The 26,079-nt window shown below is 39.9% G+C and overlaps 3 protein-coding genes and 2 long non-coding RNA genes across 7 annotated transcripts in view; 3 read left to right on the top strand and 2 right to left on the bottom strand.

Moving 5' to 3' along the window:
• LOC127377357 (uncharacterized) overlaps window positions 1-26,079 on the top strand; it is a 180,823-nt gene that overhangs the window by 86,123 nt on the left and 68,621 nt on the right. The gene's annotated exons all lie outside the window — the stretch shown is intronic.
• LOC127377356 (uncharacterized) lies at window positions 4,681-13,550 on the bottom strand. The gene is made up of 3 exons (XR_007887671.1): window positions 13,370-13,550; window positions 11,584-11,674; window positions 4,681-5,171 (listed from the first exon to the last, which is right to left on the bottom strand). It is a non-coding gene; the product is annotated as an uncharacterized LOC127377356 (long non-coding RNA).
• On the bottom strand, window positions 9,201-10,826 carry cebpb (CCAAT enhancer binding protein beta). Its single transcript, XM_051425145.1, has one exon. The coding sequence runs from the start codon at window positions 10,632-10,634 to the stop codon at window positions 9,726-9,728; it is 909 nt and encodes a 302-aa protein (XP_051281105.1). The 5' UTR covers window positions 10,635-10,826; the 3' UTR covers window positions 9,201-9,725.
• Window positions 13,696-19,883, top strand: peds1 (plasmanylethanolamine desaturase 1). Its single transcript, XM_051425146.1, has 6 exons — window positions 13,696-13,895; window positions 15,098-15,217; window positions 15,363-15,454; window positions 15,584-15,728; window positions 15,865-16,077; window positions 16,189-19,883. The coding sequence occupies exons 1-6, from the start codon at window positions 13,760-13,762 to the stop codon at window positions 16,308-16,310; spliced, it is 828 nt and encodes a 275-aa protein (XP_051281106.1). The 5' UTR covers window positions 13,696-13,759; the 3' UTR covers window positions 16,311-19,883.
• LOC127377354 (ubiquitin-conjugating enzyme E2 variant 1) lies at window positions 21,040-25,725 on the top strand. Of its 3 annotated transcripts, none has more exons than XM_051425152.1 (4): window positions 21,040-21,135; window positions 22,141-22,289; window positions 23,050-23,175; window positions 24,134-25,725. In XM_051425152.1, exons 1-4 carry the CDS (start codon window positions 21,114-21,116, stop codon window positions 24,278-24,280), a joined length of 444 nt encoding a protein of 147 aa, XP_051281112.1. In that variant the 5' UTR covers window positions 21,040-21,113; the 3' UTR covers window positions 24,281-25,725. The 3 variants fall into 3 exon arrangements, with proteins under 3 accessions (XP_051281112.1, XP_051281111.1, XP_051281110.1); XM_051425151.1 differs by having other exon boundaries at window positions 21,088-21,141; XM_051425150.1 differs by lacking the exon at window positions 21,040-21,135 and adding an exon at window positions 21,619-21,743.

The raw sequence follows: 26,079 nt of genomic DNA, 5'->3' as shown, positions 1-26,079 counted from the left end.
TCATGTCATCTACCTACACGTTTTTAATGTTTTGTGATTTTTGGTGATGAATTCCAAAGATCCTTCCGATCAGGTTATGACTTGAATAAATGTCAGAAGTTCACTCTGTGTTGTCCTACAGTGCCTCCTTACTCAGCCTAATTCTGCACAATGCTGACACATTCACAATCGACCAAAAAGGATATCTCCCCTGCCCTGCTGACTCTTTCAGCATGTGTCCTGAGTTTAGTTATTAACCTGGAACTTCCCAATGGCAGGCCAGCTGTGAGGGTGGGTGGGACGATCTTTGACTGTAAGTCTCTTTTGTAGCCTGCGGATCATTTTCGCAGGGAGCCGAGTGTGGATCAGGAAATTCCTGAATGCGAGGGGAGTCAGAGCTTTCCAAGTGTGACTCTGCAAAGTCTGAGTCAACACACACACACACACACACACACACACACACACACACACGTACAATGGAAGCTTGATACCAGGAAGTGTGAGCACACTTTCAGGTGTACCATGCCTCTTCATGCCCTAATCATTTCAAAATTTCAAAAAAGGCAGATGAGTGAATGAGTTCAGCGTTCAGTATCGATCGGTGGTGCAAAGTAAATCAGTACGTTTACTCAAGAACTGTATTTAAGTAAAGTTTTGAGGCACTTTCACTACACTTATTATTGTATTTCCATTTCATAATACTTCATATTTATACTCCACTACAATCCAGAGGGACATAATGTACTTTTTACTTTGCTATATTTATCTGATTATCTGCTAAAGTCACTAGTTACTTTTACAGATTCATACTTATTGTAACGTGTTGTTAAAGGAATAGTTTTACATTTTCTTGCCAGGAGTTAGATAAGAAAATCAATATGACCCTCATGTCATGTACGCTAAATATGAAGCCACAGCAAGCCGCTTAGCATAGCTTAGCATAAAGACTGGAAACAGAGGGAAACAGCTCGTCTGGCTCTGTTCAAAGGTAACAAAACCCACACCTTAAAAAGGTGCAGTGTTTAACATTTAGGAGGATCTATTGGCAGAAATGGAACATAATATTCATAGGTATGTTTTCATTTGTGTAGAATCACCTGAATATATAATCGTTCTGTTTTTGTTACCATGTTTGAGTCCACCATGTTTCTACAGTGGATCAGAACAGACAAACCAAACACTGGCTGTAGATTGGCCTTTTGCATTTATCACAAGGTACTGTCTCCTTTGTGCTTCACTGCCCATTCTCATTCCCAGGTCATCAATTACAGACGTGAGTGGTGTTCAGTGAGTTGCAACTTTACTGCTAGATGACAGTAAATCCTACACACTCGACCTTTAAAGCTCTCTAGTGAACTAAAAAACCGAAGTGCAAAAGTTAGACTTGATGAGAGTTGGATGATAAAACTGAAACTGAAACACAGTCATGTCTGTACACTTCAGTTTGTGTAGGAGATATAATGACTTAATTAGTGAGCTTGAGCTTTGGACGGAGCCAGGCGAGCTGTTTCCCACTGTCTCCAGTCTTTGTGCTAAACTAAGCCAGTCTAACTCTAGGCAACAAAGCGAATAAGCCGTAATTCCCGAATTACAAACTAGATTAAACCAGCAAGCCCCAATGTGAACAGTTACGTTCTAAACCCCTCAGACGGTTTAATTCAAGTAACTGTTCAAGGCCCGATATTTAAAAAAGCAAATATTAGTAAAAGATGAAAAACTGAACACAAATTTGTGTTACAGAAATTGGTTCCTTCTTCTTTCCTCTCCCAATAATCATTTCACGACCCCTCAGATTTATCTTGTGACCCTTTGATCAAACTGTATATAACTTAAAGTAGCTTCATCACAATCAGCTACAACAGGAAAATACAACTCAAGCATTAATGCATCAGTATTAATAATCTTATACTGTTATATAATATATCAGCCACATTGGGCAATATCTCTGCAAAAAAAGCACTTTTACTTGTGATAATTTAAGAACACGTTGCTCATAATACCACTGTACTTAAGTATGTTTTTTTAATTCAGGACTTCTACTTACAAAAGAGAAATTTTACATTGTGATATTAGTACTTAAGTAAAGTTATTAAACATAGCAGAGTGATCTATTTTCATAAAACTCTCTGTCCTTCCCAAGCAACATGACTGTAAAAACACTGCGTTGTTGTTCTCATTTAAACTCCAAGTGTCTCAGCCAGAGGTTCAGTCTTTGGCTACATCTGTTGAGACATTCACTCGTGAGCAGTTCCTCTTCCTGTTCCTGTCCCCCTGACTGCTGCTGCTGTCGACCAACTGTCACAAAATGACAGCGATGTGACATATAGTCCTTCGACTGTCATAGGCTAAGTTCATGCATGTAGGTCATAGCGTAAATACTTAGGGGTTGGAGCTGGTGCTTCCCCTCGTGCGTTTCAAAGTTCCCGCATCCTGGAGTAATGACGTCGACGAAATATGGTCCACATGTAAACAAAGCTGACTGACCTGCCTGCTTAAAACCGCAGATGTCACCACTGTGTTCTTTTTGGGTTATTGTTGATGTTTTTCTTCTTCTTCATAGCAGCTATGGAAAAATACGACTATTTGTTGCATCTGATACATGATTGTGGGTTCGATTTCACTGATGCAACACTGAATCCGTGACAGAAGCACACACACAAACATGCCTGTCAGTGGGCTTTGGGATTCAGGTGAAAGGTAAGATGTGGTAAACGTGTGGATGCTCACATTGTTAAACTAGTGTGGGTGGTGAATGTTTTCATGGCTGCCACCATCAGCAACACACCCTACTTCCTGTTGAGTAATATGTACATGTCAAAGCCCACACATGACTACTACTATATCAAGCTGGTATCCGTGATTTCACGAGTGTACGTCTGAGTATTTACTGTACATTTGTAGTCGTTTACTTTGCAGCAGCTTGTAAACAAAACGGCGTTGTTTCATTTTTAAAACATTCCCCCTTCAGGCTGTCTTACATGCAGTCATAAGATCAGAGGGAAACAATCTTCCCACAGTTTTATCTTCCTATCACTCTAAATCCAAATTCACATCCATCCCCTCTTAATACATAACATATGTTACTTTGTTTCAACCCTTTTTGGTGGGACCTTGCATTTGAATTGGGATTAAAGACCTGAATATAACCTGTTGTAACTGTCAAGGACTTTTTACACAAACCTATCGAATGACAAAATCAGTCAAAGGCTGCTAAAGTGTTCAAATTTCAAAGTTCACGCAGAGCTGGTTTAATTAATGTTCATCTTTCCTCCATTTTACCGAATACGTACATTTTCTGAGATTTTCACTTCAACAAAAATCACAGTTTTTTAAGGCCTGGTTGTCAAAATAAAACAGGATGTAGGTTTAATCGTCCAGTGTGTCAGAGTGTCTGGTAATCTAGGAAAGTTTTAGAGGAGAGCTTTGAGGAATAGTGCAATGGGTTGAACTTTCTATATTGATGCACCTCGAAAGAGATCTTCCTTTTTTATAAAGTCCTGCAATAATGAACAACATAAGAAATACCTGAGGTCTACCTGTCTGTGTGCAGGCGCTGGTATGATAGTAGTGTTCAATAGTTAAATCAATGTTGGCTTTTATCTGGTGAGACTGAATGATTTTCTTCATGTGAGGAGACCCTGAACGACTGGAAGGACTCTGATTAGGGGGAAATGTAACTAGTAGAGAGTATTTTACTCAGTATTTATTTATTTATTTATTTATTCTTTTAACCTATTAAAATGTTATTTTGCCATCCACAACCTCTCCCCTCCTTATCTGTCCGAACTCCTCCACATCGCCAACCCTTCCCGTTCCCTCAGATCTGCCTCCTCTGTCCACCTCTCTGTCCCTCCCGCCCGCCTCGTCACCATGGGGAGCAGGGCTTTCAGCCGCTCTGCCCCCCAGCTCTGGAACGCACTCCCACCGGACCTCAGGAACCTGGACTCTCTCACACTCTTCAAATCAAGATTAAAAACTCACCTATTCAGAACTGCCTACCCCACTTAACCATCTACATTGTCTTTTCTTATCTGTTTCTTATTTCTTGCTGTTTTTTTTTTTTTTTTTTTGTGTTGTACGGTGTCCTCGAGTGCACAGAGAGGCGCCTCTAATAATTTAATGTATTATTATTATTATTATTATTATTATTTTTTTTTTTTTTAACTTTAGACAATACAGTTCAGAAGGAAATATGATACTTTTCTACTCAGCTACATTTACTTTACATACAAATCACATGAACAGCTTGTAAAATGTGATGTATTGTTCTAGATTAAACTATATTACAATATATTAAAGTCAATATTTTTGCTAATTCTCAACCAAATAAAACATTTTAATGATGTGCATCTGTAATATTAATACAATAATACAAATATACTATATATCATATTATTTCTAGGGCATTTCTATCATAATAGCATGTATTTGCATTGTGGTATTGCTATTTTTAAGTAAACGTAAGCGTATGTCCTATATTACTGCTTTCTTTTATCAATAAACTACTACTATTGAAAAATAATCAGAATTTGGTCACATTTTAACATAACAGGTGTCACTTCTGAAATAGTGTGTGCTGAATAAACTTTCCAAATGTATTCTGGGGGATCACGAAGTGGTAAAGCAACTCATTTATTTTTTTGAAACAGTGATGAAATCTTTATATTTTTTTAATTATTTTAACATGAGAGGCAACTAAACCATCTCAATCACAATTTTGTCCCAAACAGCACTTAAACATTCAGCTTTTTTCCCGTCAGGTTCCTAAAATTGTGTTAAAAAAAAACAAGTGGAAAGTAAAGTTCTTAATTTACATATTAATGTATAAATTGATTTGTTAATTATACATCATTACATTGCTCTGTATCAAGTAAGGAAATATTTGATCCCTCTGCGTAACGCATCAATTAAACTTTCACACACGGAGTGTATTGAAATGAACTCTTGTCATTTTGCAAGGATGGCCTGGTGTTACACAAGATATGGGCAGCGACACTTGCAAGTCATTTCTGCACGTCACTTTTCACTGTCATCTACAACAAAATAGCAGAAGTGAACAAAACATGTTGAAATCTTGGTGCACTTCAAGACATGGATCATGTTCGGATCCATTTACCGTAGCTCAGGCGGTCTGGCTTCCCGTTACAACCCATGGTCCGGATATCCGGTGTCCCTTTCACTTAGAGGAGGAACTGTAATAAACACACAAAATCACAGTGTTAAAATCACCCACACTTAGCAATCGTGTTTAGAAATATGTGTGTCAATCTATGTTTTAATTGTGGTTAAAAATATGACACATGTTTGGCTGCTTTCCATAGAGTATATCAGAGTTTAGGGGCCTAGACATCTTGACCACATTTTGGTCTTTGGTCTAGACTCAAAAATGATAAGAAAGTCCACGTTGGTCAATCGTCTTTTGCTTTAAAATTCTTAAGAAGTGAGCAAACAGGGTTTATATAACACATATAAACGATTCTTTAGAACACAACAACCATAATAAAGAAAGTAAAACTTATCCACAGCTTCAAATATTTCTACACAACCCATTTATCTATATATCGAAGTGTCCTAAATTACTCTAAAATTAACTACAAGTCAGTTCAAGTTCTCTAAGTTTGGAGTCACATGATCATTAATTTTAGCTCTAGTTATAAGTCAGCCTGTGACATGAAGTGGATGGATCCTAAAATGGAAGGAACAACACAACTGAGTTTCTCTTTTAATCTGTTTTTCTTAAAAACTGACCAGAATCAAAGTTGACTCCTGGTCTGTTCAGTCAGATAATAAAAACAATTTAGAGTTTAATCAGGTTAAAAATAGCCAATTACGTTTCGTCTGCATTTACTTTAAGATAATTAAAGACATTAAAGGAAAAAATGTGCAGAACAACACAAAACAGGACCCAGAACAGAGCTTTGACGTACTCCACAGCTTAATTGTAATCAGGTGGATGTGAAACTGCAAAAAAAAAAGATCTGTGTATCTGGGAGATAAAATAGAACAAAAAGACCCAAACCAACATTTAAGTTTACTAACACGTGTTGTCTGTGTGGACCAAAACCTGATATAACTTATTCTTCTGTGCCATGATGCTCCATTACAATTAAAACCACACCAATGAGGCACACTGCTGCACTGGGTGATAGGTGTCTTCATTATGATGAAGTTTATTTTGATTCAATCCCACATTCACTGTCCAGCTGGAGCAACAAATGAAGTTTGCTAATAACTGCAGTATCCAACTGTTTTAGGAAATTACTGAGCTCTTTCAGTAAAAATGAAAGTATGTATTTGTGATCTATTTCAAAATATTAATATCTTCAGTAGGAACCAGCGAGTGTGTGTGGTTGAGTTCTACAGACAAAGGGAAGTCAGACACATACTGAGAGAAACATATGGAGGGATGGACGAGACTAACGTGCAGTTAGTTTAGGTGTTTTAATGGGATTTGGACACTGTATTAAAATGTATTTAATATCACCAGCCCTTTTGTTTTTAGATGCTTTAATAAACTATGTAAAAAAAAAGTAGTTTTTGGCTGCAAATTGAAACCAAATTAACAGATAATAGTAATTTCTATGTCATTATATTATTGTAATTGGTGTGATAATAAAGAGACGTTATGAAGCAACTGACATTGCCTCATTGTGTATACTAAACCAACAACAGCTGAAGGTTCGTTCACTTTCATTACTGATTAATGGTTTTGTCTATAAAATGCCCTTTTATAATTTCACACAGACCAAAGTAACGGAGAGATTCAGTTCACTATCATGTGTGACAAAGAAAATCATCAAATTCTCCTATTTGAGAAGCTAAAAACAGCAAATATTTGACTTTTTCTTGCTTAAAAAAATGATTACAACAATAATTCTACAATCAAAAAGAGTTAGAGACCAACTAATCAATAACTGTTGCAGCTCTTTACATTAATGTGAACTTATACCTGTTTTTAAATTACCTTCCATGTCCATAGTGTAATTTTACTGGTGTAACGTGGTGCAGTCAGCAAGAAAATCTGGATATAAGGATATAAAGATGCGTTGTCATCATTAAAATTGGTGATTAATTTGGAAAATACGATCTGATACAACGTTGAAGGAAATGTTTTTTGAGGAACAAAAAAACTACCTATAAGCGTCAAAAGAATATACTAAATGACTCATAGGCAAAAACTAAAATCCTTCAATTTCTCAACAACTAGTACAGAGTGAACATTGGAGTGACAGGTGTGTGTGTGTCCGTGTCTGTGTGTGTGTGTGTGTCTGTGTGTGTGTGTGTGTGTGTGTGTGTGTTTGTATTGCTTTATCAGAGGAGTTTTTTTAGGAGACCAGTTGGCCAGTGGAGGGGCTGTGATGCAACGAGGAGTTTACGGACAGACACTGCCCATTGACGGTAAAATGAGGAAAGGGGGCTGGGCTAAACTTTGAAGAAAAGAGGTCATCCTGTGTGGGAATTTCCCTCTCTCCTGTCAGTGTGTGAGCCAAGACCAGGGAAAAGACTGCGTGGGGCTCAGTTAGGAAACAAGGGGTCATCGAAGAAAAGAATGCCTAGAATGTGTGATTGAATCTGTGCCAACACTGACAGCTTACAACCGGAGCAGCGAGAGCAACATCTGCCCTGAAAAAAGTCACAACAACAGAGTGTTGGATGCTAAATTATTAACATATACTATCTCACACATTACTGCGGTTGTGTTAATTGTGCTTTTATTTTATTATTTTGTTCCCAGTGCAGCTTAAAGCCAGGCCACAGCTACTTACAGTCTATTGTCCTGTGTGCTGTGGAGGATAACAATGTCTTATTTAAAATGTGGGTGTAGCATTCTTCGAATGATGATGTGTTGGAAAGGGAGGATATTGCACAACAGTTAAAAGCTAAACTGTTCCATCATTGAGTGTGTTGAAATATCCACTATATTCAAAATGTCATCCCTCACAGCATAAAACATCAGTTTTTATGCATTTTTTGGAGGCTATAACATAACTTTTCAGCGCCATTGTACATGTCTCCTTATAAAACACTAACAGAGGTTTTTTCTTCTTTTTTTTAACTCTTCCCTGTTTGAAGTGAGAGTTAGAAAACAATCCCCACCCTGAAATATCATGGATCACATTCAAATCCCACCGTGCCTCTTTTCTTTATCCTCTCTGTCTGGGGTTTGCTTTGCTCATTGCAGATATGTTTCACTTTGTGCACACAGTGAAATGCACTCTGAGGGCTTGGTAAATTCCACTGCAAACCAATTGTCAACTTATCTATCATGTCTGGTGAAACCTCCTTTGTCACTCCCATTTCTAACTTCTACATTTTCTGCTGAGGGTTTTCCACTTGAGGCTTGAACAAGGTTTGCTCAGGATTATTCATATCTCTCTAAGGTCTTGGCTGTTGAAGCGAGACCTAAAGGTGGTGTGAGGAGTTTAGTTGCTGATTAATTTCTATGCAACCTTGAACCTCTCTCTGGGCCAGTGGACCCAGCAGACTATTGACAGAGCCGTGTGCTAAAGATAAAGCTAACATTTCTGTGCTGCGTGCAGTGTGACAGAGTCTTCTTTTTTTTTTTTTTTTTTTTTTGCTGCTCTCAGCAGTATCGTTTCAGTATAAATTGGTTGGTTGGATATATTTCAGGATCTGAGGACTTGTGTGTCAAATCAATGAGTAAACACAGATTTAAGTTACCCAGTAACAGTGTGGAGAGTCTGTTACTTGCTTTCAATAGACATAAACCAAATGATTTTCTATTGTATTTAAATGTAACAGAAAAACAGAATTTCACACATTAATCCTCATTTCATGTTCTCGATACGGAAACTGAGGTTTCTATCTACCACAACTGTGCTGATCCAACCAGTGAAAGCCATTTTCAGCTTTGTGGGAACCATAAATGATAACGAATGGCGATGATCCGAGGAATTATTAAAAATGTCTGTAGCCTTACTGGTGACGACTAGATTTATAAAATTAAACTCAACGTCTAAAAAGAAACCTGAGATTCCTACAATATGTTACCGTCTCTTTCCATTTCGGTATGTTGGCCTAAATTAAAAGATTGCAAATGTGCCTTACTGTTGAGCCACTTGTTATCTTCACTATAACTGAAATACATTGTAATACACAGTCTGACTATCATGTGAATATTTAAAGGCAAGCATGTCTGTCTGTCTCAGCCTACACCTGCTTCAAAAAAAGGACAGAAAAAGAAGAAATTACAAATGAAATTGATTAAACAAAGTATAAATCTGTTTAATTCAATAAAATATCAAGTACAATTAATGCATTTCCCCTTTTAATATTAAATAATTAGACTTATTTCATTCATTGCCAATACTATTACAAAGAGTTGCATCATTTCACTGCAGCACAACTCTTCCCTTGACAACCATTGCTCCAGATACACACAAAAAAATGTAGAAATTCACTCGCCTGTATGTAAAACCTGCACAGAAAATACTGCATACATACACACACACACACACACACACAAAATTACATCTGAGAATAAAGCTACAGTGACATGTGAAGAATCGTGAATGATTGCGCAATCCATGCACCCACTTCTTCAGTCCCATTCAAAGTGTCTTGTAAACTGTGGTCACTGTCTTCACTTGTGAAGCGTACCGTTTTTCAGCATTAGCTCAGTTGATCACCTCCGGCTCTAAAGTCCATCAATGATTAGACGAAAAACCAGAGATCTGTGTGGAGTCTCTGGTGGAGGTTTTTATATATATATATATATATAAATCTTAACATTGTCCGGTGGCAGAGAGCAAGTTGCGCAGGGTGGCCAGCTCTCTGGACAGCTGCTCTACGCGCTTTTGTAAACGATCGTTCTCCGCAGCCAGTTCCAGCACTTTATGTTGAGTCTCCAAGTTGCGCATTTTGGCTTTATCCCTGCTCTTCCTCACGGCGAGGTTGTTCCTCTCCCGCCTCACCCTGTACTCTTCACTGTCCTTGTCCAGGCGCTTCTTTGATTTCCCGCTTGACATTTTGCCACCGTGCGACGGCGACCTGCTTTTACCTGACGGGGCAGGTGTGCCGGGCGGGCTGGAGCAAGTGGAGGACGCGGTGGAGATGTTCCCAATGCTGCCGCTGGTGGACTGGTAATGAAGGTAGGACCTCATGTCAAAACCAGACGACCCGTTCTCCATCTTTACGTCTTCCTGGCTGTCGTCTCTCTCAGCAGCAGCGGCAGCGGCGGCGGCAGCGGCAGCGGCAGCTCTGTAGCGACCCAGTTCAGGGCTGAGCACACTATCCACACGGGTCTCCTGCAGCTCCGCGTAACCCAGCGCGTAGGGCTCCCTGGGGTCCCTCAAGTTGTCGCACTGACTCGACTCCAGCTCGTTCAACAGCGAGTAGTTCTTGTAGTTCTGCAAAGCTGCAACTCTCTTGATCTTGTTCTCCGCCAGGAAATCTGAGAAAACGTCCCCCTGCTGCTGCTGCTGATGCTGCTGCTGCTGCTGCTGCTGCGGACAGTGCAAAGCAGAGTCCAGGTAAACACTGAAGTCTATCGCTCTCTCCCGCTCCTCAATGCCCAGCTCCGTCATCGAGTCACCGAGCCTCCAATATGCGCTGTTGCTGCTGACGGGACTGATAATGCTGTCTCTACTGTGGATAGCAAAGCTGCCCTCGTCGTAGAAGCCGGCCACTTCCATGGATCTTAACACCCGCCGGATTGCAGGAGCATGGAGGGCTGAGATGAGACGCCCAAAAAGTCGTGTGAAAATGAAGCGAAATTGTTTTTAAATCCCTTTTTTGGTGTCACTGCCTGTGACAAACACGCAGTTAAAGTACTTTGAAGAGACTATGCGCATAGATTTGTTGGGAGGAATTTGACAGGTCTTCCTGTCTCGGGGGGTTTTAGTAAAGAAGCGAGGGGGCGTGGTTTACTAGGGCAGGTGTGTGACGCGCGGCGAGTAACCAACCGGACAACCTGCGGTGCTTTTAGAGAGGAGCCCGCGTTTAATGTGAGGTTAATGTAATAATAATAATAATAATAATAATAATGATAATAATAATAATAATAATAATAAAATAATAATAATAAAATCTGTTTATTTATGGGGCATTTGTGATCTGTGGTGCAGACTTTGGGTTGCAGCAGCAGAATAAGAGAAGAGAGGAGGAAAATGCGATTAAATTATCATAAAAGAAAGAAACTGAGGCAACAAAAAAATAAAATAAACTTAATTTAGAGCTGTCATAACAACATAGTTTTTAAAACCCCAGTGTTTGATGACAGCGGGTCCATTCACGCCCTCTACTGTCAAATCTGTCAGACAATAATGGAAAAAACCAACTCAGTGGCAACCATTTTCTACGTTCAAGCGTAATCATTTCATAAGAATATACTCATAAAAAGCTGCCCCATGAACACATCTCCAGACTGTTGTTCCACCACAACATCCACGGGCTGGTTTTAAGCAGTCAGGGTGTTGTTTGTGTTGTGAAACTGTACATGGTGATGCATCAAGTATGAGGGTCAGAGTGGGCGTTATGAGAAATTTAGTGCGTCTAGTTTGTTTTAAAACTGTTCCATGTGTACACAGGTGCCAATATATACACAGATATACACATGCTTTCAGGCTGTTCAACTTTACTTACTTATTATCCTGTTACATGCGAACCATTCGTGGTCAGAGCTGAGGGGAGTTTTTGGATTTGATGTGAGGTCTTATCGCCATCTTGTGGTGAACTGTGAGAAGAAGAAGTAGATATGAGTGACACATCAGAGTTCATATAAATGTTTAGGAGGTGTGTATCTCTCCATGAACTGTTTCACTTCTGTGCAGCCAAAAACACTTCTCTGGTTGGGTCTTAATAATATCTCTTGCCTTTTCCCAGGAATCTACACTCTCTCCCCGTTTTACCCTTTTAGAATCTGTGACTTTATTGTTATATATGTATTTTATTTCTTTATATTAACTATCTTCTGTTACCAAAATACTGCAGCTCTATAGTCAGGCCATAAACAGTGCCAGATTAACATGATAGGAGACCCTGTTGTGCCCCCATTGACCAGCTACTCCCAGACTTTTGTATGTGTCCTGCTGCCTCTGGTTTTCAAGTCCAGTGACATTTATGCCCAGAAATTAACCAGGACCCATGTTTTAGGATAACACCATCTGACCCAGGTCTTAAAACTACATGCTGACACAAAGTCCCTCAACCAAACCAGGCCACATGTTTATCTTAGTTGGTCTGAAAGATGGGACTTCTGAGGCCCCTGGGTTGGTAATCCAGCCTTGGACACACATTTTGAAACACTCAAAAGGTCCAGTGTGTAGGATTTAGTGTCATCCTCTCTCTTCCTACAGGGCGTCGGAGAAACAACAGTGGGCGCGAAACAAGTGTGATTCCACATGGCTGCCTCCATGGAAGAGGACCTGCTCCCTCCGTATAGATATAAAATATTAATTCTCAGGTAACAAAAACACAACAAGTCTTATTTACACTAATGAAAACAAACCTATGAATATTATGTTCCATTTCTGCCAATAGATCCTCCAAAATGTTACACACTGGACCTTTAAAAAGGGTCTTTACTGTAGTCTCCATCTATAAAGTATTCAGCTATAAAAGCTGTGAAATCAGATATTTTAGGTGGAAACAATCACAAAAATACAAAGTCTGTGTGAATTTTGTCAGCTGCTGCACTCACTGCTGGCTGATATAGGAGTGGTGTAAAGTAACTAACTACTTTTACTCAAGTATTGCCCTTAAGTACAAACTCATACTCCACTTTATTCGTGCATTTGGAGAGTTACTGGTTACTTTGCACATTCATATCTTTCATAAAAATATAAGCTTAAACAATAAAACCCAGGGGAGTGAATGAAAAACAGCTTTCAGTATCGACGAGTACATTATTTTACTGGTACACACTTTACTTGAGTATTTCCATTTTATGCTTTATTTGCTTTCTCCTCTACTACATTTCAAAGGGAAATATTATTTATTTACTCCACAATATTTAATCTCCACTATATTTAACAGCTATTTAAATTGGAAATCATCCTCATTTCTTTTAGCTGCAACCAACATTTTATAATCACAGTATTTTTGTTTTAAGATAACACTGCTTCCTCTTCAGAGCAAAATACTTTTAAATAGTTGTATTTAAGCATTCAAAGAGATATTTCTTAAATGTTCTGATTGCACAAGAAACAAATGAGTTTCAGCTATGAACCTGTGTGGTGATATATGGGAAATTAAAACTCTTCATCTTCTAGTATATCACCTAAGTTAACAGTAGTGTACAGCAACTCTTAATATGGTGTTAAGAGCTGTTATGTCTTTAATGTATGGTGTCTTGTTTATTCTCCTGTACAGCACTTTTGTACAGGAGAATAAACTTCATTTTAAAAGTTACACTCACTCAGTATCTCACCAGAGCTTGACGGATGACAGATGTCGCTGTCACACCAACTCCACTTTGTAACCATAGACAGTCAACTGTTTGTTTGTACGTGTGTGGAATCAGGTATACACAGAGAGAGCTCCATCTACCGTGCATCCAGCAGTAGTGTTGCGAGCAAAGCGGGCACCACACAGGACGGGTGGGGTCAGGAAATGCGGTCTTTCCCCTCGCAACCCCCTATTGGTCACTCGGCTGTCTGTGGAACGTTTTCCCGACCGGTGATTGGCTGCTGCGCTCAACGGCTTTCACTTGATTGGTCGAAAACGCCACGGTGTCTGTGGGCTGAGAAGTTGATGATTCCGTTGGTTCCTGACTGTGAGTAGAGAGAGAGACTGAAGGGGCAGGGCCCACAGTGGAGAAATGGCGAGAATGGTTAACGAGAACAGCTGTGAAGCGGAAACACAGAGCCCAGAGCCGCAGGGACCGGGTCGGGGTGCGGCAAGATGGGGTCCACAACACGCCGGTGCCCGAGAACTGGCCAATTTATACTCACCAGGTGAGTCAATCCTCTCAGCAGCTGCGTCTTATGGGCTTGTTCCCCCGGTGCAAGTGCCCATGAGTGGCGTGACATAACGACAGGCTTTACATAGCGTAGTTACCAAGTAACAAACTGGGGAGGAATAAAAACTACCAAAAAACCACAAACAACAACGCCGGTTTGTCTTTTAACTGCTCCGGTGAAACGACACCGAGCAATCAGCGACAGTTCAGCGTTTGGTCTCAGTCACACTTTTGTTGTTACACAATAGGAATCATGTGAGATTGGTTGGATTTGTGTTTTGAGTCGCTGTTGTTGTTGTTGTTGACACTGTTGACATTTGGAGCATCAGGCAGAGGTTTAGAAGAATCCACCGCTTCTGCTTTAGGCTCAGGCAGCCTCGTTTTGGCCATGGAGCCACTGTGACCTTTTCCTAACAGTGTTTTGCTGCTAAGTCAGCCCCATAAGACTGCAACACAGAGAGCAGTGCGTTACCAAAAACACTCAGATCTTGGCCATTTCCACTGTTGCCAGTCCACCCCACCACCCTCCATACCATTTGGACCTGACAGGGCCTTTGTACAAATACTTGATGCCTTTTTTGAGCTCCTCCATGTCAGTTGAGGACACCTGGATCAGACAGCTTTGACTAGTTGGTGAGCAGACTTCTTCCTCCCAGAGGGGCGGTGTAGTGTTACCTGGAGAAGTGTGTGTACTTTTACATATTTAGCTCACCCTAAAAGGAGCCAGTAGTGTTTGCAGATTGTCACTGAACCTCTGCAGCCTGATTTGAGGCACAAAAAGAAAGTTTGCCGATATGAATGAAAGCAGGTTTTTATTTCAGTGGGTATACTCAATGCTAACTGAGAAATAAGTGGGTCTACTGCTTATACCTGTGCATACCCTGAACTACAGCTCTGCTTTTGTTGGCGATTGTAGCTGCTATTAAGATTGTAGCCACCTTTAAGTTGTAATATGTAGACAGGTATTTCAGGTGTTTTCACCCTCACTGGGTGTCACCGTTGTGAAGAAGCGTTTCATTTGCATTATGCTGACTAGTCTACTAACCTTTGGACATTTTGGTTTAGATTAGGTGACATCATATCAAGTTCAGGTGCTATAGACTGATAATCTTATCTTAAATGTTGCTTATAATGACTTTTGCTTCATTTAATCACACTAATATGTCTGCTGGTGTGTTTGTTTTCTTATCTTTTAAGGCAAACGATGTCAAGAATGGATAAGTGTTGTCCTCTGTTTCTCTCTCATTGCCTTCAACTTCATTCACCTACTTGCCAATTTCCACCTGGGACATTCGTGGTACATCCTGTTGAGCATTGGTAAGAGCTGACTGGATAGTTACGTAATGTTCTTGATGTTGTATAGTCGTCATGTTCTGTTCTGTTGTTTTTTTTCCAGAGCTGCTGTCCAAACAAGTGTTGGTTAATCTCTCATCTTTCTCTTCCTCCTCACACTCATTTTCAGTGGCAGGAATACTCACCGCAGACTTTGCGTCTGGACTCGTTCACTGGGGGGCTGATACATGGGGTTCAGTGGATCTACCCATCTTTGGAAAGGTAACACATGAGTCGATTTTTCCCCACCCTAGAATCCATTGTTTGTACCGTAAATAATCTGTTTAAGAAACATTTCCCTGCATTTACAGTGTGTATTATTTCTTGTTTTACGCCCTATCTGTCCTGCAGGCCTTTATACGACCATTTAGAGAGCACCACATCGACCCCACAGCCATCACCCGTCACGATTTCATTGAGACCAATGGTGACAACTGCATGCTGACCATAGTCCCTCTAGCAAACATGGCCTTCAACTTCCTCACCCTCTCCCCTGGTGAGTTTTCTATCAACAAACCGAGCCTGACATGTTTTTTTTCTACATGAAAACGCAGTCTGATTTTTCTAAACAGTTCATTCAAAATAACCACCCTCTTCTCTGTCTCACCCTGTTTCTGTTTTACTCTTTGCAGCGGAGGTTTACCATATCTACCCCTGGTACTGCTACCTGTTTGCCCTTGCCATCTTTGTGACCCTTACCAACCAGATTCACAAGTGGTCCCACACGTACTTCGGCCTGCCTCGCTGGGTGGTGCTCCTCCAGGACTGCCACATCATCCTTCCCCGCAAGCACCACCGCGTCCATCACGTCTCCCCTCACGAGACGTACTTCTGCATCACCACAGGTTTGTCTTTATTTCCTTATGGGGGATTAGAGATGGAAATCAGACTGTACGTAGTGACAGTTTATGGGATGAGTGTCGTGCAGATTTGTCATTGAGGTTTTCTCTCTCCAGGGTGGCTGAACTACCCGCTGGAGAAGCTGGGTTTCTGGAGGAACCTGGAGGATCTTATCCAGAGTGTGACGGGAGAGAAGCCCAGGGCCGACGACCTGAAATGGGCTCAAAAAGTCAAGTAAAGCTGCAGGCTAACTGCACCCTACCTCAGAAGATGCTGGCTCCGTCCAGGCTTCTCATCCCCTTTTTTGCCTCACTTAAACTGTAATCCGTAGAAGGAAAAACTAACAAACGATTTCTGATGCCATAGCTTTAAGTCCTGCACATTTTGTCTGTTTTTCAAGAGGAGGGCTCTGTTGATGGATTTTTTTTTTCATTACTCACATGTGGAGATGATTTCAAATTGCAATATATTCATAACTCTTCCTATGTCAAACGCAAACTCATCACTTTTTTTTTTGAGGTGATTTATGAATGCTTCTTTGCTAAGAAGGTATGATCAGACACATAATTTGCTATCACTTTCCAAGGAGATGAAAAGATTTCTCTCACGTCAGAAAATTCAAACAATCCCGAAAAAGAATACTTCAAAGAGTGAGCACTTACTTCTTTCTCCTCCAGAGTCACAAATGTTCTTTTCAAGAGTCGATAAATCTAGTTATATTTAGCACTGCTTTATTATCTCGGGATCAGTCGTTATCACCTTTTCAAGGGTCTACTTGATGTGCAAGTTATAAATTTGGATTTAGGCCATGGTAAGTAGAAGGGTTGAGGTGATGCAGGGTTTTTTTTGGATGCTTTACCAATGTTCATAGCTAAAGAACAAATTAGTTAATTACTGTTACATTTGTTGACCTCTTGCACATTTGGGTTCAGCTGCACATTTACGAAGCTATTTTTCAAAGAGAGGTGAGGACAACGTGTTCACGAATTCGATTTTTTTTTTTCAATACTAACCAGTGCCCAATGTTGTTTCTCGTAACTTGCTCACACAGCCATATTTAATAGTTTTGTCATGGATTTGTCAATCTGAGACAATGACTACAGTTACAGTGGAAGAGCCAATGCTAGTCCAAATCTTCCCCCCAGGATGCAAAATGACAGGTCTGACTCCTTAGAAAGCGGGTAACAAACCAGAAAAACAAACTCAGTTCTTTCAGTCAGACCCTAAATTGGCATTTTGATTGGAATTAAAACACTTGATGATAATGGGAACACAAAAAATTTGTAATTTTCTCTAAATTGATGTAAAAAAAAGTCAGAAGTGTAACTGTAGTCGGCGTCAACTCTATAACAAAACCAGGGCAAATAAACACGTGTATCATGCTGTTGTTCTGCTGAGTCAGTGTGGCCCTGCTAAGTAGTCTTGTCAGTTGATCACATGTCCGCTGTGAAAAGCATTTTTAGCTTTTATGTGACTGACAGTTTTGCAAGAAAGAGGCACATGCAGTTTTGTCAGGCTGCCTTACACAGCACAGATGCAGTACTTGTCTTTTTGTTGCTGTTTTGTTTCATTTGCAGCACTCCTTCGTGTTGTTGCAATGGTAATTCTGTCTTTCTGGGATTTGTGTCTCAGTTAATCAGACACAGATACTCTTCTTATGTGCCAACTGTATGTAACATTGTTTTCATTCCTGCTATTGTTTTGTATTGTGGAAAGGAACAGTTTCAGAGCGTAACATTCCCCGTGAGTTATGTTGCCACTGTGTACCGTCTTGGTAGCTGTGACAAGCAGACTTGGTGATGTTACAAGGGCTTGGGTGACGATCCAGGAATTTCTTCACTCCTATAGATGAGATTATGTAATTAATTAATGGGTTGCGAGTTTTTTTACGCTTTAGTCAGCCATTTGTAAATGTATTGTACAGCGAATAACTATGCAGTTTAATAAGAGGCCCTTAACTATACGTCTTAACTCATCTGATTAGGTTAAAATGCCTTTCTTTTTCTAATTGTTTACACATATTTGCTAAGTTGGAAAACTGGAGCTTAAAAATTTCAGTACTTAATAAACTGCATGGCAAAATTACTTTTACTAATAAAGATGTCACTTACACAGACGTAAGAATGCGTGCATGCATACAGCATGTCTGCTTGTGCAAGCAATACACTGGGTCACCAGCTTTCCTTTGAGCTTGTGTAAAGCAGACACCTGAGTAGGGAGGGTCGTGCTCGCTCCAGATGAAATTTACTGTGCTGCTTCCAAAAGATGACCCAGGTTCGAACCACCAAAATGTTATCTTCATTCCAAGGAAATCCTGGCAATGATTTTTCAGGTTTAAACGGAAGGAGCTAACCTTGCGGTTCAGTTGGGTTGACCAGGTTAAAGGCTGAATTATTAAGCTTCTGGTGTTATACTCAAAGTAGACAATTAAATGATAGTAATAGTTCATCTTAAGCCAAATTATGTTTTATATTATGTAATATTCCAATTTTTGTAATCCTTCATACTTGATTATATAAAATGATTCACCATAGGTCAACAGCATAAGTACACTGCAGATTGCATAGTGCTTGTAGAGTTGCAAGATGCAGTTTTTTTGTGCGCTAGGTAGTGTAAAATATGCAGGTAAATGGAAGCCGTGAAAGTTTAAGGCCTGCGTTAAAAGTTCTATTTGATCTGTATTGGGAAAAAATATAGTTTGGGCTCCGCTAGCTGCAGTCAGTAGACACATTTGAACTTTGACAGACACGTTATTTTCTAAGCAGGAATTCTGGCGTTGGCTCGACTGGATATTTCAGTGCTTTAGTAAATGCCTTTTTGTGATGATAAAGTAAAGTAATGATGATTTTAAGGATGTTGTGTGTTTTTGTAATACTGCAAAATAGGACAATAGCTAATTATAATGGTTAGAAATTCTATATAACATGCCATATTTAGTTTTTAGATTGACAAAACTGACAACCTTTTAAAAAATATGTGGTGAGCTCGTAAGGAACTCTTAATCTTTGCGTGGAGACAGACTTGCTATAATTGCAATTTTTTGGTCATAATTGGAGTCTGCTTGCGAGTTTAGATCTAACAAACATCGAGTTATTCTTCATTCTTATTCTCCAGATGATCTCAGGATTGTGGTTAGAGTGATTTAAAGTAGTTATATATGAATTTGTGGGGGAAAAAATAAAGTAAAACCCCTCATTAGCCAGTTATTTAATAGATAAAAAGTTGTTTAAATTATAAATTTCCGTCAGATTCTGTTGATTCAGATTCGGCCGTTTTTTAAATGCGTTATAGATTCTACTGTAGCCATATATCAGTACGGTTAACTCGGCCTCTTGTTATTGAGGTAGAAACTGTAATTAAGCTGTGTTTGGTTTTTTGCTTTGAGACAATGGATCAGTGGATTTGAAGGGTATTTTGTGATGATGTGTGGTAAACTAAATATTTTCCCACTGGAAACCACTGGTAAGTGGTGTGAGCAGTCGTCGTTGTTTGAAATCACTTTTGTAATGATCCTTGGATTCCTTTTTATTGAATTGCCTTATTCTCTCCCTGATTGATTTACTGTAAATCTTGCCAGCGATATGGGAAAACAATTTATTGATTGAATTTAAATTGCCCTTCATTGCCTCTCGCTTCTTCTGAGGCAAGACTCATATGGATGTTGTTGTTGGTTTATGTATGCTGGTGGTGATGGAGTTTTAGATATCAGAATAATGCCTTGATGCCTTTTTGTTGTCTTCAATTCAGGAGACTTACAATGTATATATTAAACTGTATTTATAAACTAAATAAACAGTTGATAATTACACTACCTGTTTTATTTGATAGATGTCTTTCTTTTTTCTTTGCTTTAAAGATGTTGTTGCACATACTGTGTATTTACGGCCTTCCATGTCCCTCCCTCTGGCCATGATGTAATAAAATTTAATATAAGCTGGACCACAAGATTTCTTTTTTTTTTCCAGTTGTTACTTTTTTTTTTTTAAATAAGATTCTTTTTTTTATTTTGTATTAATATGAATTTAATTTGGCACAAAATAATTGTAAAGGTCACAGCTGATAAAAATAAAGCTTGTTTCGGGCCTTAATTTTTAGTTTGGTATGATGGTTTTACATGAAAATGTATAGAAACTGTAATTATGATGTTAATAATTGAAATAGTTTCATAATATTGTGCTGCTTGTAGTACCTGTATGTTGAAGAGGACCTCCAATGAGATGTTTAAGACCCCTGGTCAAGGAGGACAAGAAAGGCAAAGGTATAAAAATAAAATAAAATTGGTTAACAGAGAAATTGTAAATGTTTTTTAGTAAAACTTTTTGTCTACTTTGACAAAATGCCTGCTGTGAAAAAGGCTCATTAGGCATTAATTAATGTGCGTCTATCAGGCCTATTTAAGGCAGCCCTGCTTCCCCTGGTTTTGTTTGGTCAGCTTTGCAGCCTTCAACAGAAACCCCACAGCTTCCTTCACACCCCATCTTATCTAATCTAAACAGATATTTATTTGTGTATTTAAAATAATCACACACAGAGTCGTGAAGCCTTCTTGATTTTAAGGTGTGCTAGAAATCTTAAAGAACATACACAGTCGGCCTGTATCTCTCACAGACAAGAATATATGGCATATGTCAAAAAGTGTTTAAAAAAAAATACACAATACAGATAATCGTATAAAAAGTTCCCTAAACAGGAAATCATCTCAAAATTCACCCAAAGCACTTGTTATACCCAAACATCCTCCACTGTTGGGGCAAATTGTACAGTTTTATATGAAATACACATCAAATATGTCACTTAGTCAGCAGTCCTCAGTTTCCCTAAATGATAGAAAAGGCGTCCCTTGAAGAAAAAGGTTGGTTTTCTAACAACACTGGTCGGTTGAACTCTGTTTTAATTCCACTTTTCACAGCAGCCACATAATGCCACCAGGCTGTCAGCCAGCAGGGAAACAACAAAGGAGGCGCTGCTCTGCGTTGCGCGCGCACGCAGCGTTGACCACAATGGCAAAACAACGTGCGCGCTCCCGCTGTGCAGCGACAAGATGGCGGTCGCCGCCCCATCAGGTAAATGTACGAGAGAAATAAATCACAATGAAACGCCGTCGTTAAATAATCGCCTCGGTTAATTTTCAGCATGTTGTTAGAGAGTTCCTCAACGAGGTGAATCCTCCAGGTGGGCAGCTGCTGTGTGGACGGAGAGAGCCGCAGCTTTACGAGGGGATGAATAGGAAGCGGTGCTACTAGCTAACGTTAAGCTAAAGATGAAGTTGGACAGGAGATGTGTGACTAACGTTGCCGAGCAGGTTATTTCATGTCGTGTGATGTTTTGCGGGGGACATTTGAACGCCACTCGCTCTATGAGGTGGTGTGACTCTGTCGGGTTTCATTCATTAAAGTGTATTTGGTGGTAATGGTGGTCTACGTTAAAACCACAGCACCGCCTCCCCTCGCGTCTGAATTATGTATTTTTTGGCGACGTGAATTTTGCGGTGCTGAGTCTCTGACAGCGGGTCGTTGACGTTGGATGTCACCAGTGTGTGGCGGTGCATCGACATCCAGCCTGCAGACTATTAAACGTCAACAATGACAGTACGGTTTTCTCAGACTTGCAGCTAATGAAGAAAACATGATCTACGCCGGGTTTCGGACACGGGTTTCGGTGAAGGGCTCCGGTGAGCTGAGCTGAACGGCTGCAGCAGCCGGCAGTGTGACTCGTTTTGTTTGCATGGCTTTGTTAAACGGTGCAGCACCATCATATCTCACTGCAGAGGCCAAATGATGCAGCATAGTCGGAGCCAGGTGCTAAATTAGAGGACATGAGTAACATCTGCTATTCTCTAAAGGCTGGTAAACTCGGGCCTTCCTTTATTTTCCTGTCACGTTTTGTGTGTCTGGATGAGTCATGACACCACCAGCTCACACCTTTTTTATTTTATAACTGCAAGTCATTGCTCTGGGCAGCTCTTGGTGAGCTTTGAGGTACCCAAATCCTCCAGTCATGTTGGGAAGTGTGCATGTCTGACACTGTAACACGATGACAACTTTGGTTTTGCGTTTGTCCACCAACAGGCGTTAAAGTTCCTCGCAATTTCCGGCTCCTGGAAGAGCTGGAGGAAGGCCAGAAAGGTGTAGGAGATGGGACAGTGAGTTGGGGTCTGGAGGATGACGAGGACATGACCTTAACACGATGGAGAGGAGTGATCCTTGGTCCTCCAAGGGTGAGTGACACCTTTTTTTTTAACCCTTTTATAGTGGCCAGGAGTTTAGCAGACTAATGTAACCAAAAGGTCTCAGGTTTGATCTGGGCAGCGTTGTTTGGTCAGTGTACCAATCAGGACCTATGAGTGATGAACAGGAAGACACAGAACCATTAACCTTTGCACTAGTTGTACACGGCTGTGACTAAACGCACCAGCTGCTTAAACTAAATATAAAGGGAGATGCAAAAGGGATGGAGCGTAAAGAAGGATGCTACATTAGTTGTGTAAGTGAACTTAAGGCAGCAGCACAATAAAACACTGTAGTAATATAATATAATATCACAAAATGACAGGAAGCAACAGGTGGCACATCATAAAGCGCAGTCCTCTGTGTACATCAGAGAATTAATTCCTTTTTGAAAGTCAACATTTTAGCATCGATTCTTTCTTTCTAGGTTTTTTTTTTTTAGTTTAGCTTGACAGCCTTTGAGGTCTAGGTTGGTACAAGTGCTATTCAATATGCATCTGTAATGAATATAACTAGAAGACGCCTTCAGGACCTTTACAGAGGACTGTTAACCGATATACAGCAGGCTCAGCCCATCTCTGTTCGCTTGAGTTTAACATATTTACTGTTCTTATGGAACCGTTACATTTTAACCATAATGATAATAATATAACCACAATTTTTTTTGTTAAATACATTAAACATTGTGTGCTGTTTGTTGATGTTTAATGTGCTCTCCACTCCCCTCTCCCTACTCTTTTCTATCCACAGACAAGCTATGAGAACAGGATGTACAATCTGAAGGTTGAATGTGGGCCAGAATACCCAGAGTTACCACCTTACGTCAGATTTGTGACAAAGATAAACTTGAATGGCGTTCACACCTCCAGCGGTGTGGTATGTACATTTCCTGAACCATTTGGTTGTTATTCTACCTTGATGCAGTGTTTTAAAATGGACGATAACGCCCTTGATCCAGTTCTTGCTGCAGTGATGAATACATTTGGAGAAAGAATTTGGCCAAATTTGTCCAAACCCAAAATGAACTTTGCTTGTGTTGAAGAGTGAACACACAATGAAAAGATGTTTTTCTGGTCACATGCCTGCTCTGTCAGCGCAGATAAGCAAGTTCCTGTTCTAAGTGCATGAATCAGTCCTCTGACTTCTAATGCAACCATTGCATTAATCTGAGACAAGAGATTAATATATGTGGTACATCTTCATTTAGGCATTTTGGGGCACTTTCACACCAGCAGTTTAGTCCAAATCTGACTTAAAATCTTGGTAATATGGCCACTTTATACTAACTTGATAGGCGGCACAAGAAACTGTACTGGATCTACCTGAAGGAGGCTACCTTAGATCATTTCCACTCTTAAATGTAGTATGTTCATTATTCTCAATTTAGGAGCAAAGGGAATATCCAAAGTCCAATAAAATATATGGACTTAAACAAAAAATAAAGCTACTAGGACTCCATGATCTGGTAAAAAGAAATCATATTGCAATTATGTTGACAGACATTTGTTGGGGTCCAAACAAACATGATTTCTTACATCTGGAGAATAGGATTTGTAGGTCAGGGCATCTCTGCAGCACTACAGTACTTCATTATAATATTTTGATTAATTGTGCAGCCCTAGTGAAAACTTAGCTTAACATAAAGGAAGTCATCCACAAGACCAGCACCATCTTAAAATGCAATTCCTAGCATTTATAAAGGTAAAAGTTAAGATAGGCGACTGTTTTGTAGTGATGGTGATGTCCTCAGAAACCCTACACGGCGGGGTTTATGAGCTTTGCGGGATCCAGGGTGTAACTTCACATCCATCCTTACTCATTCTCTGTCCCGCAGGTTGACATGCATGCGGTGACTGCACTGGCCAAGTGGCAGAACTCCTACAGTATCCAGATGGTGCTGCTGGAGCTGCGACGGCTCATGACGTGCAAGGAAAACATGAAGCTTCCTCAGCCACCTGAGGGCCAGATCTACACCAACTGAGCCCCTGATACTTTTACCTCCATCTTTTTCTCCTTCCCACCACCCACCACCCACCCCCACTCCCACCTCTTATGTTTTGCTTTCATCCCTTTATCCCCATCCTGCGCCATGTGACATTCCACCTCCTGCTGACACCTTGGCTGAGCACACACACACACACACACACACACACACACACACACACATACACATATACATATAGACCACTTACACACACACACACAGCAGAAGTTAAGTATAAAATAACAGACACATAAAAACACACAGCAGACCTAGTTTACCACAACAGATACAGGCAAACATACACAAACACACACGCGCATATATCTCGTATACACACACTTACTGAGTGTTCATGAAAGTCATTCCAGGCACTGGCCCCCTTCCTCTCCCATCACTGGAGCTCTGGGTGGACTCGATGTGACGAGGCAGGCGGAGTCCTCAGTCCACACCAGATCCGATCATTCGAATACTGTACATGTCACTAACCTTTTTTTATTATTATTTGTTAAAAATGCAGATTGTACAATAACATAAATAATCTTATTGAGTGTACCTCCTTTTGTGTGTTGCCTTTTTGTAACATTGAAAAACAGCCACTTAACATAATTGCACATTGTTTACTTAAACGTGTGGTTGCTGTTGGTTACAAGTTCTTTCAAGGTGTACATATGAAACCCAAAATCCCATCTAACTTGGCAAATAATGTTAAATATGTCGTGTCATGTGGCCAGATGTCTAATGAACTATTTCCTTCAGTGTGTGTTGATATGGGCTTGCACAGAATATGACTGCAGCTCAGCAAGGTGCCTGGAAGTGGTCACACATTGCTTTCCCTCCCTTCTATGTAAGAGTTGTCCAAAGTGAACATTGTGTACAATATCTATACCACTATATCTGATTTTAGTGTGCATTAGTAGCATAGAATGCAAATCTACTGTAGGTCTGCAGAAGTCAAACCATGCTTGAAAAAAGAAGTGAAATCAGCTACCTCTTTTTGTCCTGTGTAACGTCCAGGGAGTTATCTGACTTGTGAAACTGTCTTTGCTACTTTATGTGACAATTTGTTTTACTTTCTCCACTTCTTTCATAAATCTTAATTCATGCTTCTCATGCAGTTGTGTCGTCGTAGATCACTACGTTTTAGAGCTCAAGGGTTACAGGTCTTATGGAGGTATTTCTACATAATTTGCTTCATGTACAGTTGTTTATCTGGTAACTTCTGCCCTCGAATGACGAGCAGATTCAGCAGAAATGTGATGCAAGCACTTTTAGAGATCACTTGAAGTCATAGTTCAACAATATGTCTGTTCCATTGAGGTTTATTCACTTTCTTCTAGAGTTAAACTTGTCTATAAACAATAGATGATGTTAGAGCCAGCATGTGGTTAGTGTAGCTTAGCATAAAGCCTGGAAATCAAATAAATCTAAAGCTTTTTAATTAACCTGTTGTATTTTATTCAATCTGTTCGTAGAGACTGACCAGGCCAAGAAATAGTTATTGGTGTCAGTGGTCATAACCTGACAAGAAAGCGAGTAAGCATTACTAAAATATTAAAGATAATAAAATAGTAAAACAAAAGAATAAAGATTTTGCTCCCAGTTAAGCTGTAACTGGATCAACAGTTTCTGCTTGTTGGTGACACTAAATACAACTGGAAGAGGAGGTTGCACTTCAACAAAGCGATTCTTTAAACTTTAAATACACTGAGTTTGTGTGGTTAAAACTTATAAGTTACATTTTACCATCTAAATATAGTAATTAAATTAGATGTTAAATACCCTGACTTAATTTTTTA

Source organism: Dicentrarchus labrax, unplaced genomic scaffold (genome assembly GCF_905237075.1).
Source record: "Dicentrarchus labrax unplaced genomic scaffold, dlabrax2021, whole genome shotgun sequence".
Lineage (NCBI taxonomy): Eukaryota > Metazoa > Chordata > Actinopteri > Moronidae > Dicentrarchus > Dicentrarchus labrax.
The sequence above is the reverse complement of the archived record's forward strand: the minus strand, read 5'-3'. Positions and strand labels throughout refer to the sequence as shown.